The sequence below is a fragment of the Pseudorasbora parva genome, chromosome 1 (assembly GCF_024679245.1).
Source record: "Pseudorasbora parva isolate DD20220531a chromosome 1, ASM2467924v1, whole genome shotgun sequence".
NCBI classification, from domain to species: Eukaryota; Metazoa; Chordata; class Actinopteri; order Cypriniformes; family Gobionidae; genus Pseudorasbora; species Pseudorasbora parva.
Window position 1 is genome coordinate 3,834,079 of NC_090172.1, and position 17,473 is coordinate 3,851,551.

At 40.6% G+C, this 17,473-nt stretch overlaps 1 protein-coding gene across 1 annotated transcript; it reads right to left on the reverse strand.

Annotated features, from left to right (window-relative positions):
• Window positions 1-1,831: 1,831 nt before the first annotated feature.
• Window positions 1,832-17,072, reverse strand: enosf1 (enolase superfamily member 1). The gene is made up of 15 exons (XM_067456338.1): window positions 16,938-17,072; window positions 16,741-16,843; window positions 13,595-13,710; window positions 13,434-13,520; window positions 13,301-13,327; window positions 12,836-12,908; window positions 12,690-12,728; window positions 11,723-11,805; window positions 11,514-11,636; window positions 10,416-10,550; window positions 10,302-10,343; window positions 5,518-5,647; window positions 5,327-5,426; window positions 5,064-5,145; window positions 1,832-2,686 (listed from the first exon to the last, which is right to left on the reverse strand). The coding sequence occupies exons 1-15, from the start codon at window positions 17,019-17,021 to the stop codon at window positions 2,585-2,587; spliced, it is 1,326 nt and encodes a 441-aa protein (XP_067312439.1). The 5' UTR covers window positions 17,022-17,072; the 3' UTR covers window positions 1,832-2,584.
• Between the last annotated feature and the right edge of the window lie 401 nt (window positions 17,073-17,473).

Genomic DNA, 17,473 nt, shown 5'->3' on the forward strand with positions numbered 1-17,473 from the left:
TGTAAATGTAAATACTACACACTGTACCTTTAAGCATGAATTAATGCATATTAGTGCACCCGTATTATAAAGTGTTACAGATATTTTTTTCTACATAATATTTTCTTTTTTACAACGTTTTATTGTGGGAAAAGTGCCATTGTCGAATTAAATATTATTCATATTGCACTTCTGCAAACATCTTTGTTTGTTTTTTTTGTACGTTATTAAAAGTTTTTGTAAATGAATGATGTGAAGATTTTTTTTTAATAAGAAACTTTTATCTTATTTAAAAGAAAAGGTTGTAAGTGGAACACATTATGTTCAAATTGTAGTGCAGATGAAGAAAAACATCTGTAGTCTCATGGCTAGAAAGCAAACACAGTCTAAAATGATCTCATCTGAGTCAGACTAGACATGTAAGTACAAACTACAGCATTTCATCTCAGTTCAGAGCCATTCCTTTAAAGGTCATTTTTCTTAGCGAACGGTCTGTGTTGTGGCTGTTCCTCTGACGTGAACCGATGTGAACTTTATCAAGTCTTGAGCAGTCAGTATGTTATATGATTAATGACCGTGATTCTCATATGAATTGGAATTAATCACGTCTGCGTTTCCCAAAAAGCATCATAACCCTAAGTTGACCGTAGTAATTAATTTCACGTCAATGTTGCTTTTCATATGCTCAGTTTATTAAAACCTCTTGGATCTACTGGATTTGATGGACGACTGTAAGTATGGTAATCATAAATCCTGCATGTGATCCCATTCCCTGTTCATGAAACAAAGAGTTCAGTGTGAGCACAAAGCTTTGATTCTTCATCATTAAAAGCCTGCAGAGTTTGTGCATCTGTGCATCTCATGCCCTTCAGTCTTCAATAGAAACATTGATCTGCAGAGGGAAGAGAAACAGCGCCTCCCCATGGAGAACAATACAACATCAAGCACTTCCGGATTCAAGTTTAAAGGGGAAAGTGCACAAAAGTCTCAAAGCCAACGATATATTGCACGGGGCAAAATGATCCATTTTTGCTTTTATGCCAAAATTCATTAGTAAATACGTTGCAGAGAAAGGAATAATAATTAGAGCCATAACCAGTCCGCAGAAGTGTGAATGTGTGCCGGGGAGACAAACTGAATGGGGCAGTTTGCACCTCTAAAAAATAAAGGCGATACTCTGAATAAAAGCTCAGAAGACATGGCAATAAACATCAGTTGATATTTTAGAGATATCTCAAAATAAAATCACGACACGATCTTGTAAAACATTTAATAAAATTCAGAGTTTTAGACTTATCATCTTCAGATTTGAAATATAACATGGTCAGACGTGTGGCTTTAGCTGTAGTGCATTTCTAGATTGCTTAAAGGCCAATTTCAATTTTATTTTCATTAAGATATTTCATACAAATAAATTCCTAACAACTTCACAAAACTTTGAAGCTTATTATAACTATTTTTGATTATAAAAAATATTATAATTTTGACTTTACAGTAAACTGCCAAGTGTCTCCTTTCAAATGAGACCATAATTATGCTTTTAGTGCAAAGGATTCACAAACTGTATCTGTTTTAGTCTGAGTATGCATTTCTTTCATACTTTTTCAAAAAAAAATTTGAATGGATTTTTTTCAAAAGTGGGGATGCAGCCTAACAGGATAAATAAAGATCAGATTCACTGAAGATATTTCGTAAATTTCCTACCATAAATATATAAAAGATATATTAGTAGTAGTAATATATGCATTGCTTAAGACTTCATTTGGACAACTTTAAAGGAGATTTTCTCAATTTAAATTTTTGTTGCACCCTCAGATTCCAGATTCTCAAATAATTATATATCAGACAAATATTACCATCATTGGAAAGCTTATTTATTCAAGATTATGCATAAATATTGACAATATACCCTTATGATTGGTTTTGTGGTCCAGGGTCACATAAGGTAAAAGTTAGTATTTAAAAGAAAATATGAGCAATGTTGATGTAATTAATCAATCATTTAATCATCTATTAATCATTGTAAGTTGCAATCGCTGTCCAGTGTGTTTTTTTGTGTCATTAAAACTGATACATGATGTTATCTAACACATACAGTATATTATATTACACCTGTATATTACTGCACATTGAGACTCTGAAACAAGCCTTTTCTGTGAAGCTGCTTGAAAGCACATATTGTGGCAGAGCTATACAAATAAACCTGAACTGATCTGATCCATCCAGGGGTGGGGAGCAAAACTGAGTGTTGGCAGATGATTGGAAATATCTAGAAATGCATTTTCATGCAAAATGGCTACAAACATGAATTGTCATGTAAAACTAGTGTTATTTTCGGTACACACATGGCCCCTCGCACGTTTTCTCTAGAATAGTAAGTTTCAGCAAGCACTTGTTCCATTACCTACAGTACGTTTCAAGCATATAACCCTTAAGAAAGATCAAATATGATGGCTATATAGCTTAAAATTAGCACTTAAGAATACATTTTATTCCCAATTCGTTGGCCAATCAAGACAATCCGGCAGGGTTTCCATTACGCTCTGAAGGTATGAGTGTGATGATTAGTCCAGCAGTCAGTGTGATGTCCAGTATGTGCTGATGTTTACGGTTTCTCCTGCTTCTCGATGGCTCTCCAGACCTCTCCTTCAGGGAACTGATGCTTCTGTACGGATTCCTCCAGCATTTCACAGGAGAATCCAGAGTCCTGAAGATGGACAAACACTCACTGTACACTCATGTCCATATCACACACTTTATTTTATACATGTTTGTCCAAATGGAGCTATTTATTGTATCCATTAGGTTACACTTTATTTTAAGATGCCCTTGTTAGAGTGCAATCGTAGCAGTGAGTAATATTAATTAACAACATGTACTTACTATAAAGTTAGGCTTAAAGGGTTAGTTCACCCAAGCATGATAATTTGATTCGAACGGTTATGAATCAGTGAATAAATTCATGATTCGGATCGTGTGTCAAACTGCTGAAATCAAGTGACTTTGGCGATCCGAATCATGAATCGATTCACTGATTCATAACCGTTCGGTCAAATCGGTCAATCACTATATAAGTCGTTATTTAGTTTTTTGTGCACAAAAACTATTCTGGTCTCTTCATAAATGATTGTAGAGCCGCTGTAGTGAGATGGGCTTTGTAACGACGTCTTTAGTGCCTTTATGGGTCTTGAGAGAGGAAATGACATTGGTGTCAATGAAGGCCTTTCTGAGCCATCGGATTTCAACACTAATATCTTCATCTGTGTCTGAAGATGAACGGAGGCCTGACGGGTGTCCAACCACATGAGGAAGTATTGACTGAATTTTCATTTTTGGGTGAACTAACCCTTTAAGAGTAGATTTTCTGCTTTCACTTTATTTTACACTACGTCCACTTACAGTATACTTCTGTATGTGTACTTATCTAAGAAAGTACTGGGTAATGTAAGGTTACTAAACAAGGTTAGGTTTAGGGGTCGGTTTAGATATAGTATAATATTTAAGTACTGAGTGATATTTAGGAACTACATGTACTGACTATAGGATTAGGGTCTGGCTGAGGGTTAGTTGTATGTAATTATGCATAATTTACTGATATTACTACTACAGTAAGTACATGTAATATGTAACAAGGACACTAAAAAGTGTCAATTATTTATCTAGCATTATGATTTTAAAGACAATTAAAAATATATTTGTATTACATGATGAAGATAATGATTTATTACATTTAATTTTACATTATTATTAGGGCCGGGACTCGATTAAAAAAATTAATCTAATTAATTAGAGGCTTTGTAATTAATTAATCGAAATTAATCGCATTTTAATTGCATATAAATATTTGACCTGAGAACAATGAGAAGTAATTTTTCACATGTATTTTTAGTATACCATTGAATAATGACTGAAAACATAAGCTTAATCAACAAAATATTGTTTATTTATTTCAGTCCAGCAGACCAGTGCAATGTTTGCCATTAAGTGTAGCAGAAGCATATTTGTGATATTTGAGGCTCGATGTGCTGCGGTGATACGCAAATTCCTTGTTGTATAGCGTGCACACAACCATGCTCTTGACGACGCTTCCATTCTTTCGTTTTTTAAAACAAAATTTCCCATCCACGGGGCCAAGCAAAGCAGTCTCATCAGCTTCTTCGTTCATGTTCACGCATGCCCTGCGTCTCAATCAGCTCCCTAGTTCCCTAGTGAGGGCACTGATCAAGACATAAGTCAATGGGCTGACTCCCTGATCAGTGCCCTGACTACTGAACTAGGGAGCGGATTGAGACGCACCCATGGCTTGTTGTTGTAGTTGTCGCGCTAGTTGGTGTTCCAGTATAATCGGTCCGTCGAAACTGATTCATTGAAAAACGTTCCCGGTTCCGTTTTTATTTTTTTGCGTAATTAATTAACGCGTTAAAGTTACGTAATTAATTAATCTTAATAAACGCGTTAAAGTCCCGGCCCTAATTATTATTATTATTATTACGTGCAGCTATATTGTTATGCAGCAGTATTAATTTGAGAAGTGTTCATTTGTGGTATTAATTGGAGTTGCCTATCAGTGAGTTCATAATGTAACACATTTAATAGCATAGGCCTATTATACAAAAATTGTATTATTACATGAGCTCACATTTTTATTACATTATTACTTATCACATTACTGTTACTGTGTGAAATTGTGTCAAACCGTATGAGTTAATCTAGTTGTTTTTTGTTGTGGTATTTTTGTTAAAATTTAATTTAAAAAAAAATGTGTTAATAGTATGCAGCTGCAACAGAATGTTTTTGCAAAAACCCAATGTTTGAATGTATTTTTCTTGGAAATTGAATACAATATTTGGAATTGATGAGCAGAATTTGAGTTGCTCAAATTCAAACGATACCCAATCCTACTCCAGACCTTTGAATTATTGAAAAATAATGCTTTGCATTGCGGCCACATCATTTTCCAATAATTCAACAAGCCATAGTTAATTATACCCTAATTATTTGTTAAGTTAAACTTTTTAGTCCCTTACCAACTGTTCATAGTGCAGCAGCACAATATATCCCTTGCTTTGCGATTTATATCTTACCTTTGGTGGCATGTAGTGGGCGTTTCTGATGATGGTGGGACTTTTGAAGTGTTCATGCAGATGATCCACATACTCGCACATCCTTTAATACATACAGAGCAAAAACTCAACTCAATGAACTCACTGATTTGAAGAAATTGTTCAACCAAAACTAAAATTACTCCAAAAATGCAGTCATTTTTAACTCTGGTGCATCAAGACTTCAAAGCATTACACAAAAAGAAAGAAAGCAAAGGAATACACACATTTTTCAGTACACATACCTATTATTTAAACTAGCAGACACTGAAATGTAGTCGAATAAAATGAGGTGCTGAACAAGCTCACACAGTCCCACACCCCCGGCATGAGGACACACCGGAACTGAACACAAGAACAAGACATACCAAATCAAGACGGTAATCATTCCTGTATTTCATAGATAAGCTTAAGAGACACGAGACATTTGATTTACCGTTGAACTTAGCAGCCATGAGTATGATGGCGAGGTTTTCGTTCACACCGCCCACCCTACAGCTGTCAATCTGAACAAACTGAAGAGCCGAGGCCTGGAGGAACTGCTTGAACATCACTCTGTTATGGCACTGCAAACAGCACACAAAGACACGAGGTCTTAAAATTAACTTTATTCAATGGAACACAAAAGGAGTTACTTTAAAATGATGTCAATGAGGACCAATGTTATTCCTAACATTCCTAAAAGTATCTTTTTTGTGTACCGCAAAAGTATAGTTATAGGTTTATAGCAACCTTGGAAGGGTGATTGAATGATGACAGACATTTCATTTCTAGGTGAAATATTCCTTTAAAATGGCATTAATAGATAACAAAAGATTTCAATAACTGTTCATGCTATTGAAGAAACTCGTGTCTAAAGGCCCATTCACATCAAAGATGAACGATATAGTTCTTAAAATCTTTATAAAAGTTAAAGAATAGCACACTAGGGGTGGGTGATATGGCAAAATATCATATCACATTCTTTTTCAGGCAGGATTACGATCCACGTTCTTATCACAATTATTTTTCACGTTGGTTTTTAAGACTATTTTGCAAGTAACTGAGCAGTACAGTTAAAGGCTGGAATACACTTCCCAGATTTTTGCCCCGATTTCCCCCCGATTTAGAGTCTGAACAAGTTGACGCTAGTTGACAAAAGTCAGAGCCAGTCTGCAGATTTGAGGCGACAGATTCCATGAAAACTCGCGTAGTATATCATGGCCATAGACTCTTGATTTTTTAGCTTCAGATTTTGATTTCATCCAGTCGGAGGATATTAAACATGTTTTATATTTTTAGCCGATTTTAGAACACATGACGCATCGCGTCATCTTGAAATCACTGACTACAAGCCAAAGAAAATGTCAGTTTGACACGAATACATATTAATAAATTACATTTTCATGTTTAAAAGTCTGTAGGTTAACATAAATGCAGATATAGGCCTAATTGTAATAATAAAAAACAAAATAATTATCAATTTTGCCAGCATGCGTGGCGTAAGCGTGGCGTTTCTGTTGTGCGTCAGCCGCGGGGCTGCTGCCTGCCGTTTTCTCTGTTTTTGCACACCAGAAGCGTGTCTGACGCGTCGCCCGCTGCTGCTGCTTTAAATTTACAGGGAAGCCCCATACTTAATGTTAAATATAAATATATTGCCTATTGATACAGCAAAGACAAATAATAATAATTAGCAAACCAAATTCAGAGGTAAACATTTGTCTTAATTTATTCATTATTATGTTACTATTTACCATTACGGGTTTTACATTAACGCTTTCCCGGGATACGTGTTTAAACGTGATCAAAGCGCGTCAATAGCTGCAAATTATTAATTGCATTACAATAAATGTTAACAGATTATTTAATAACGTAAACAGTCGCGTTACTCGATGCTCACGCATCTCGTCTGTGTGAGACTCGAGTAGGAATCAAAACAGCAAAACTATTGTATAAGTAACTTCAATATTGTCAACGAAAGTAGTTCCAAACAAAGCCACACCAGAGCTTTTTATCCACGTGAGCTGGAACTTCATTAGTTTAACCATGCATTGTTAATATTGGAATCTGCAGAAGGCTTATGGCATGTTTATTGCTTGGTAGCTCAATCCGGTTTAGCTCCACGTAGGCCTGTGCTATTTCTCTTTAACATGTCAAGCATGAGTCAGTGGGCGGGGCTACAGAATTAGGCACGAGTCGGTGGGCGGGGCAACAGAATCTGGCGCGAGTCTGTGGGCGGGGCTACAGAATCAGGCACGAGTCGGTGGGCGGGGCTACAGAATCAGGCACGAGTCGGTGGGCGGGGCTACAGAATCAGGCGCGAGTCGGTGGGCGGGGCTACAGTCGGTGGGCGGGGGTTCAGAATCAGGCGCGAGTCGGTGGGCGGGGCTACAGAATCAGGTGCGAGTCGGTGGGCTGGACTACAGAATCAGGCGCGAGTCGGTGGGCTGGACTACAGAATCAGGCGCGAGTCGGTGGGCGGGGCTACAGAATCAGGTGCGAGTCGGTGGGCTGGACTACAGAATCAGGCGCGAGTCGGTGGGCGGGGCTACAGAATCAGGCGCGAGTCGGTGGGCGGGGCTACAGAATCAGGTGCGAGTCGGTGGGCTGGACTACAGAATAGAGGTCTTCACGGGGCACCCGAGACCCGTGGACCCGGGATCCGACCCGGGACCCGTACGGGTTCGGGTCTATTTTTTAAATGGTCAGCCGGGTCCGGGTCGGGTCCTAATCTATTACTTCGGTTCCCGGGTCTGTTAATGTTGTAGCCTATGTAATACGTCAATCGGACTCGGAGAACACCTGGCCGTGAGAGTCAGCGCGGCTTGTGTGTTTTGTGTAACTTACAAATTGCTAAATTAGGATAAGAAAAGTGTGAGCCGGGAAATGAGGTTTAGAAATACACAACAACAACATAAACACAAGCGCTCTCTCGGCGCTATCAGATATCAGGCGGGGCTACAGAATCAGGCGCGAGTCGGTGGGGGGGGCTACAGAATCAGGCACGAGTCGGTGGGCTGGACTACAGAATCAGGCGCGAGTCGGTGGGCGGGGCTACAGAATCAGGCGCGAGTAGGTGGGGGGGGCTACAGAATCAGGTGCGAGTCGGTGGGCTGGACTACAGAATCAGGCGCGAGTCGGTGGGCGGGGCTACAGAATCAGGCGCGAGTCGGTGGACGGGGCTACAGAATCAGGAGCGAGTCGGTGGGCGGGGCTACAGAATCAGGCGCGAGTCGGTGGCGGGGGCTACAGAATCAGGTGCGAGTCGGTGGGCTGGACTACAGAATCAGGCGCGAGTCGGTGGGCGGGGCTACAGAATCAGGCGCGAGTCGGTGGGCGGGGCTACAGAATCAGGCGTGAGTCGGTGGGCGGGGCTACAGAATCAGGTGCGAGTCGGTGGGCTGGACTACAGAATAGAGGTCTTCACGGGGCACCCGAGACCCGTGGACCCGGGATCCGACCCGGGACCCGTACGGGTTCGGGTCTATTTTTTAAATGGTCAGCCGGGTCCGGGTCGGGTCCGAATCTATTACTTCGGTTCCTGGGTCTGTTAATGTTGTAGCCTATGTAATACGTCAATCGGACTCGGAGAACACCTGGCCGTGAGAGTCAGCGCGGCTTGTGTGTTTTGTGTAACTTACAAATTGCTAAATTAGGATAAGAAAAGTGTGAGCCGGGAAATGAGGTTTAGAAAAACACAACAACAACAAAAACACAAGCGCTCTCTCGGCGCTATCAGATATCAGGCGGGGCTACAGAATCAGGCGCGAGTCGGTGGTGGGGGGGCTACAGAATCAGGTGCGAGTCGGTGGGCTGGACTACAGAATCAGGCGCGAGTCGGTGGGCGGGGCTACAGAATCAGGCGCGAGTCGGTGGGGGGGGCTACAGAATCAGGTGCGAGTCGGTGGGGGGGGCTACAGAATCAGGCGCGAGTCGGTGGGCTGGACTACAGAATCAGGTGCGAGTCGGTGGGGGGGGGGCTACAGAATCAGGCGCGAGTCGGTGGGCTGGACTACAGAATCAGGTGCGAGTCGGTGGGCTGGACTACAGAATCAGGTGCGAGTCGGTGGGCTGGACTACAGAATCAGGTGCGAGTCGGTGGGGGGGGGGCTACAGAATCAGGCGCGAGTCGGTGGGGGGGGGCTACAGAATCAGGCGCGAGTCGGTGGGCTGGACTACAGAATCAGGTGCGAGTCGGTGGGGGGGGCTACAGAATCAGGCGCGAGTCGGTGGGCTGGACTACAGAATCAGGTGCGAGTCGGTGGGCTGGACTACAGAATCAGGCGCGAGTCGGTGGGGGGGGGCTACAGAATCAGGTGCGAGTCGGTGGGCTGGACTACAGAATCAGGCGCGAGTCGGTGGGCGGGGCTACAGAATCAGGCGCGAGTCGGTGGGCTGGACTACAGAATCAGGCGCGAGTCGGTGGGCGGGGCTACAGAATCAGGTGCGAGTCGGTGGGCTGGACTACAGAATCAGGCGCGAGTCGGTGGGCGGGGCTACAGAATCAGGTGCGAGTCGGTGGGCTGGACTACAGAATCAGGTGTGAGTCGGTGGGCTGGACTACAGAATCAGGCGCGAGTCGGTGGGGGGGGCTACAGAATCAGGTGCGAGTCGGTGGGCTGGACTACAGAATCAGGCGCGAGTCGGTGGGCGGGGCTACAGAATCAGGCGCGAGTCGGTGGACGGGGCTACAGAATCAGGAGCGAGTCGGTGGGCGGGGCTACAGAATCAGGCGCGAGTCGGTGGGCGGGGCTACAGAATCAGGCGCGAGTCGGTGGACGGGGCTACAGAATCAGGAGCGAGTCGGTGGGCGGGGCTACAGAATCAGGCGCGCGTCGGTGGGCGGGGCTACAGAGTCAGGCGCGAGTCGTGGGGGGGGCTACAGAATCAGGCGCGAGTCGGTGGGGGGGGCTACAGAATCAGGTCTTCATCTTTTTCAGTCAAGGCAGCATTTCACTGCTCTCTAATGTCACATTAGAGCATTCGCAGATCACTCGTTTTCTGGGCCTGGTGTCTATAAAAGCTTTTCTTTGACTAACAAGGAAGTTTTCAGCTCCGAAACGTATAGGATATTCTTATATTACAATGATATTTTATACATCAAGAGCCCAAGCATTTAAAGTGACAGACGACAAATCTGCAGCGCGGTTAGAATAAACACAAATATATCGTCCGTGTGGTGTGAACGCTAATATAGTTATGGTTTGAACGGGCCTTTATACAGAATACATTCACTCTCACCTGCTCTCCAGTGGCCACTCCGATACCATAGGGTGCAAGCGCCTAAAAACAAGACAGAAAACACTCAAAACCTGACAAACAAGCTCTCATAATGAACATAATGAACCAGTTTACCTTTGAGATGGAAGCATGACCTAGAATATCATCTGGAGATGTGGGCTCCTCAATCCACAGAGGGTGAAACTCTGCCAGCTTGGTTACCCAAGTAACCGCTTCGTCAACATCCCACCGCTGGTTGGCGTCAATCATCTGACACACAAGAGGTCTTAAAACTCCCCTACAAAATGTAGCCTTCCATTCATAATTTGGACCAACTTAGTTCACCCAAAAATGAAATGTCTGTCATTAACTCCTCCCCCTAATGTCGTTCCACACCTGTTAGACCTCCGTTCATCTTCAGACACAGTTTAAGATATTTTATATTTAGTCCGAAATCGTATGCAAGTGTATGCACACTATACTGTCCATGTCCAGAAAGGGAATAAAAACATCATCACAGTAGTCCATATGAGACATCAGTGGGTTAATTAGAGTCTCTTGAAGCATCCAAAATACATTTGGGTCCAAAAATAACAAAAACTACGACTTTATTCAGCATTGGCTTCTCTTCCGGGTCTGTTGTCATCTGCGTTCGTGACTCCGCAGTGATGCTGTTGACGTGTTATCTGGTCTGTCCTTGTATTCGGGTTCAAATAAATATGGCAGAGCAAAAAAATGCAAGTCTTCCTCTGTGTGGAAATCCTTAGAAATGTTTGCTTAGGTTTTGTTTACAGCGTGCGTCTTCTCAGGCTATAAACCTTGAGCGCACTAAATAACACGTCAGCAGCGGAAAACAGACCCGGAAGAGAAGCCAATGCTGAATAAAGTCGTAGTTTTTGTTATTTTTGGACCCAAATGTATTTCCGATGCTTCAAGAGATTCTAAATAACCCACTGATGTCTCATATGGACTACTCAGATGATGTTACTCTTTCCGGACATGGACAGTATAGTGTGCATACACTTGCATACGCTCTCGGACTAGCTATAAAATATCTTAAACTGTGTGTGAAGATGAACGGAGGTCTTACGGATGTGGAACGACATTAGGGGGAGGAGTTAATGACAGACATTTCATTTTTGGGTGAACTGACCCTTTAATATTCAACTTGAGCTAATTCTTATCTGGTTGACGTATCTCACTACTGTTTTGACTTATTTGCGTTAGAATCACCAGGGTTTTGTCTGGTCCAATCAGCTTTCGGATGAGGCTGCATCTTCGAATGTCATCCTGCAAATCAGCCCCGACCTTCACTTTAAACTGAGTCCATCCCTGGGCAAGAGCTTCTAAGCAGAGCTATTCAAAGCAAATGATCTTTGTTAAGGTCAGAGTAGGATTAAAACAGAAACCAGAAGAGCAGAAGAGCTGAAGAACAGACGTACCTGTGTGAGCTGCTGGTCAGTGTAGCCGAGCCAGGCACAGGACGTGGTGTAGGCAGGATAGCCTTCCCTTAACATCTGCTCCTCTGGAGTGGTTTAAAGTCAGCATTAAATCAAACTTAATAGTTCTTGTTTATGATGAATGATTTGTCTGTCATAATTTTTTTTTTTACATTCATATGCCCTCGTAATCTTGAATCAGAATAGCATCTCAAATCTTCTCTGATGATGACAGGCAACCTGTCACTCACATGAGATCCACCAATAGCAAACCACAACCATCCAATCAATTTCACAGACAAAATCAAGCCCCGCCCTATATTTGTTAGATATTGACTCGATTAGATATTGTTAGATACTATCACAGCTCTCATCCTCACGTCCTCCGGCTGTTGAGCGATCGCAGTGTGTTGCGTGATATCTCTGCTTCGCCTGTGCTTCCCCATAATATAGTCAATATCTGCCCAGAAAATCGCCTAGTCTTAATCTGCATCGCTATTTGTACTCGTTGTGAATACACAGGACACAAGAAATAATTAGGTGGGGTTTTTTTTGGATCACTTTTACTCGGGACATGCTAGCTGGCAACATAGTATTCTATTCATTATGCTAAGCTAAGCTAGCGGCGACCCTGCCAAACTAAAACAATGCATACACTGAGACAAAAATGCATTTGCCCACATATATAAATGTAGGAAAGAAGTTGAATAAGCCCTATTTTTAAAAACAGTGGAGTGTTCCTTTAAAAAAATAAGTGACCCAGCACTGGGTAAAACATTTATTTTTTAATAACCCAATAAAATGACCCAGCATTTGGGTTAAAAAGATAACCCAGCTTTTTTTTTTTTTGAGTGAAGTGCATGTTTGTGCTTCTGTGATCAAATGACACTTTATGAAAAATGATTATATGTTAAATAGGATAAAATAAATATGATTCAACACTGTTTATAGCATTTATGAACTGACTCACCTCTAGTTTTCTGCCCCGTTTTGGCTTTTACCAAAATATCTAAACGAAAGACAAAAGGAGTGTTATTATTAAGTGTATTAGTAGTACTGCATTATGAACACCGGCTGATTAAATGACAATGGCGATCCAGTTTCTGAGGACCTCACCTAAAGCTTCCTGTTCCGTCAGTGCATCAGTGATATATCTGAAATCAATACAGCTGATCAACTTCTCCGGATCCTAGGCAGAGGATTCAGAAATATACACATTGAGCAAACATAATGTGCAACACATTTATAAAAAGCACACCAACACAGTTTTTTTTTACTGCGAAGCATGGACTCAAAATTGGCCCTATTTATTTTCCTAATGCATGTTACTGGTCTTGCTGTGAAAGAATTATAAATTAACTACATAATCTTTAATCAAAATGTCAACACTACAATCTAAACAAACATCAGGCCCTACATTTTGCTCAATAACCCAATTCACTCAGAAATGTGTAACAATATGGAAACACTGTTAGCCACTATTTCCTAGTTTAATGCCTACTTTAAGTAATATTGCTTTGTTTTGCATCCTAATCGCGATCATTTAAGAACGTAAAGACATTTTTAAAAGCGAGTACTCACCATGTCAACAAGCAGCTTCCACAAGGGCTGCAAAACACATTCATTCTGACCTTTAATGATATTCTGTATTCATGAATTCTTACAATATCCATGCAAATTAACGGCATGTAAAATAATCTGTCTTTTTGATCACCTTTCCCTCGACTCGTGCCCATAAATCCCAGACAGCGTTCAGAACGGCTGCCGTCGCCAGCTGGATTACTCCTTTTTCAGGCCCGATCTATCAGCGAGATCATCTGTTCATTCAGCTGTACATGAAGTCTTCTTGAAAGGGCTGAAGCTCCTGATACTCACCCATCTCATCTGACCATCACTGCTCAGGAGTCTGTAGAAGCCTCTGAAGTCACCCGTTATCTCCTCTAAAGTCTTCCCCACCACCAGAGTAGATAAGGCTTTAACTGCACATACGACTACACACACACACACACACACACACACACACAGATGTAGATTAGTATAACCTAGTCCAAAACAATGGAATTTCTATCATAATTTTGGAATTAAATGATAGGGATCTACTTATTTTTGGTTTGCAAGTTCCAAGTACAAACCCGATTCCAAAAAAGTTGGGAGACATGCAAATGAAAAAGAAATGCAATAATTTACAAATCTCATAAACGTATATTTTATTCACAATAGAATATAAATTACATATCAAATGTTGAAAGTGAGACATTTTGAAATGGCATGCCAAATATTGACTCATTTTGGATTTCACGAGAAATACACATTCCAAAAAAGTTTGGACAGGGAGCAATAAGAGGCCGGAAAAGTTAAATGCACATATAAGGAACAGCTGGAGGACCAATTTGCAACTTATTAGGTCAATTGGCAACATGATGGGGTATAAAAAGAGCCTCTCCGAGTGGCAGTGTCTCTCAGAAGTCAAGATGGGCAGAGGATCACCAATTCCCCCAATGCTGTAGTGAAAAATAGTGGAGCAATATCAGAAAGGAGTTTCTCAGAGAAAAATTGCAAAGAGTTTGAAGTTATCATCATCTACAGAGCATAATATCATCCAAATATTCAGAGAATCTGGAACAATCTCTGTGCGTAAGGGTCAAGGCTGGAAAACCATACTGGATGCCCGTGATCTTCAGGCCCTTAGACGGCACTGCATCACATACAGGAATGATACTGTAATGGAAATGGAAAAAATGCCATTCGCCGTCGCCGGCTAAAACTCTATAGGTCAAAAAAGAAGCCATATCTAAACATGATCCAGAAGCGCAGGCGTTTTCTCTGGGCCAAGGCTCATTTAAAATGGACTGTGGCAAAGTGGAAAACTGTTCTGTGGTCAGACGAACCAAAATTTGAAGTTCTTTTTGGAAAACTGGGATGCCACGTCATCCGGACTAAAGAGGACAAGGACAACCCAAGTTGTTATCAGCGCTCAGTTCAGAAGCTGCATCTCTGATGGTATGGGGTTGCATGAGTGTGTGTGGCATGGGCAGCTTACACATCTGGAAAGGCACCATCAATGCTGAAAGGTATATCCCAGTTCTAGAACAACATCTGCTCCCATCCAGACATCGTCTCTTTCAGGGAAGACCTTGCATTTTCCAACATGACAGATGCCAGAACTTTCACCCATTAGAAAACATTTGGCGCATCATAAAGGGGAAGATGCGACAAAGAAGACCTAAGACAGTTTGACAACTAAAAGCCGGTATTAGACAAGAATGGGACAACATTCCCATTCCTAAACTTGAGCAACTTGTCTCCTCAGTCCCCAGACGTTTGCACACTGTTATAAAAAGAAGAGGGGATGCCACACAGTGGTAAACATGGCCTTGTCCCAACTTTTTTGAGATGTGTTGATGCCATGAAATTTAAAATCAACTTATTTTCCCCTTAAAATTATTCATTTTCTCAGTTTAAACATTTTTTATATTTCATCTATGTTGTATTCTAAATAAAATATTAACATTTGAAACTTCCATATCATTGCCTTCTGTTTTTATTAAAAATGTGTAATGTCCCAACTTTTTTGCAATCGGGTTTGTATATGAATGCATCAACTTCTAAAAGAAATGTGCATTTAAATAGAAAAGAAAATCATAATTTCTTAGAAAAAATACTTTTGTGACCATTTTCCATTGTAGTGCAGAGTTGCCATATAGCATTTCCCTAAGCAGTGTTGGATTGAAATACAATTAGATTGTATTACAATATTGCTTTACTCCCTTAAGAAAGTAACTAAGTATTTGAAAATGTAACTCAGATATTTTGCTGTAAAACTAGTTAAAGTAATGCGTTACTTTACTAGTTACGTGAAAAAGTAATCTGATTACATAACTCGAGCTACTTGAAAAATTAATCTGATTACATAATGCATTTACAACAACGTAATGCATTACAAAAACACTTTCCCCAAGTACCACCGCAAAAATCTTTTTTTCAAAAATGTGTTTTGATTTGTATGATTGAAGTCATTTCATGTAATAAAAACTTGTTGTTTCATTGTTAGACCATAATGCATTCCATAGAGTTAATATCTGCTGGTACTTGATGGAAGACACCACTAAACTTAGTGTTGTAGTACTCGAGACCAGTCTTAAGACCATCTTTTGAAGGTCTTGGTCTTGTCTTGGTCTCAGAGGACTCTGGGTTTTGTTTTAAGACCACAACTACTGGGATATTACATAACATTGCTGGTGCATTGTCTAATTCATTTATTCTTAACTTTAATGTTGATTGGATGTAAAACTTACTCCTTCAGAATTAATAACTTAATTCTAATTTGATTTATTTATTGTGCTGATTCAGAAATTAATGAGGGATTGTGTAATTCATTTCACAATATTTAAGATATTGTTGCAAAAAGTTCTTGTATGAGCTCTGGATTCATAACGTGATATAACTAACCAATCACAAGAGCAGGAGAGCTGTTTTCACAAACATACATACATACATACATACATACATATACATATATATATATATATATATATATATATATATATATATATATATATATATATATATATATATATATATATATATATATAAACATCACCCTCAACATTATTTATGCATTTGTAATTTACCAATTCAGATGCATCTACTGTATTCTAATTAGGCCTATATTTATTATAAGTTATAATTCATTTCTCAGGCGGTAATGTGGATCTCTATGAATTTAAGGAGTGCTGGTCTGGTCTTGACTACAACACTACACTAACTATACTTCACAGACTTTGAATGAAAAATCAAGAAGATAAACAGCAAATACATTGTTTTATAGCTGGTTTCGCTCATATTTACGAAGAGCCCTAATTATGGAAAACAATATTCACGTTCATTCCATTATAAAGGATTTTACCTGATGACACGTTTTCTCCAGAAGGTGTCAGGCTCGTGTCGTTACTGAAATAATACCTTGGTGGTCAACTGGTCATATGACACGTGTATTTGTATAACTGATTTGTGAAGCTCACCGATTTCCGTGCCTCTTCCCACAGTAAAAGTCAACCCGTAACCCTTCAGAGCAGCTTCCGTCTCCACAACAACATACGCCACAGAGTAATCTGGGTCTTTGTGCTGGATAAAGCACATTTATTGTTATTGGAGCATGAATAAAATGACAGAAGACTGATAGAAACATCCCACAGAAGTGAGTCTCATAGCAACGAACCATTGCGTCCGATCCATGCTGTTCCTGAGACGTCGGGAATCTCACGTCGCGAACATTCACGTTTATTATTTTGCCTCCAGACATGTTGTTTCACTTGTAAACTTTACGAGCTGCACTTCAAACACCCCGCCCCAGGAAGGCTCTGATTGGCTGGATTTTTGACAATGTTATCAGACCGTAGAACGTGATTGGCTGTTTTGGAACGTCGTCACAAACGACAACAACGTGATCATATGATCGTAAGAAACAAAACTACTGCTGGATTTATTAGTTTATTAAAGGGACAGTTCACCCACAAATTAAAATTCTTTCATTATTTACTTACCTTTAACCTCTTAAACTCAAAGGACCCTGATAAGCAATGACATCAAGTATACACTCAACTAAAGGATTATTAGGAACACTATACTAACACTGTGTGTTTGACCCTCTTTCGCCTTCAGAACTGCCTTAATTCTATCTGACATTGATTCAACAAGGTGCTGAAAGCATTCTTTAAAATGTTGGTCTATATTGATAGGAGAGCATCTTGTAAT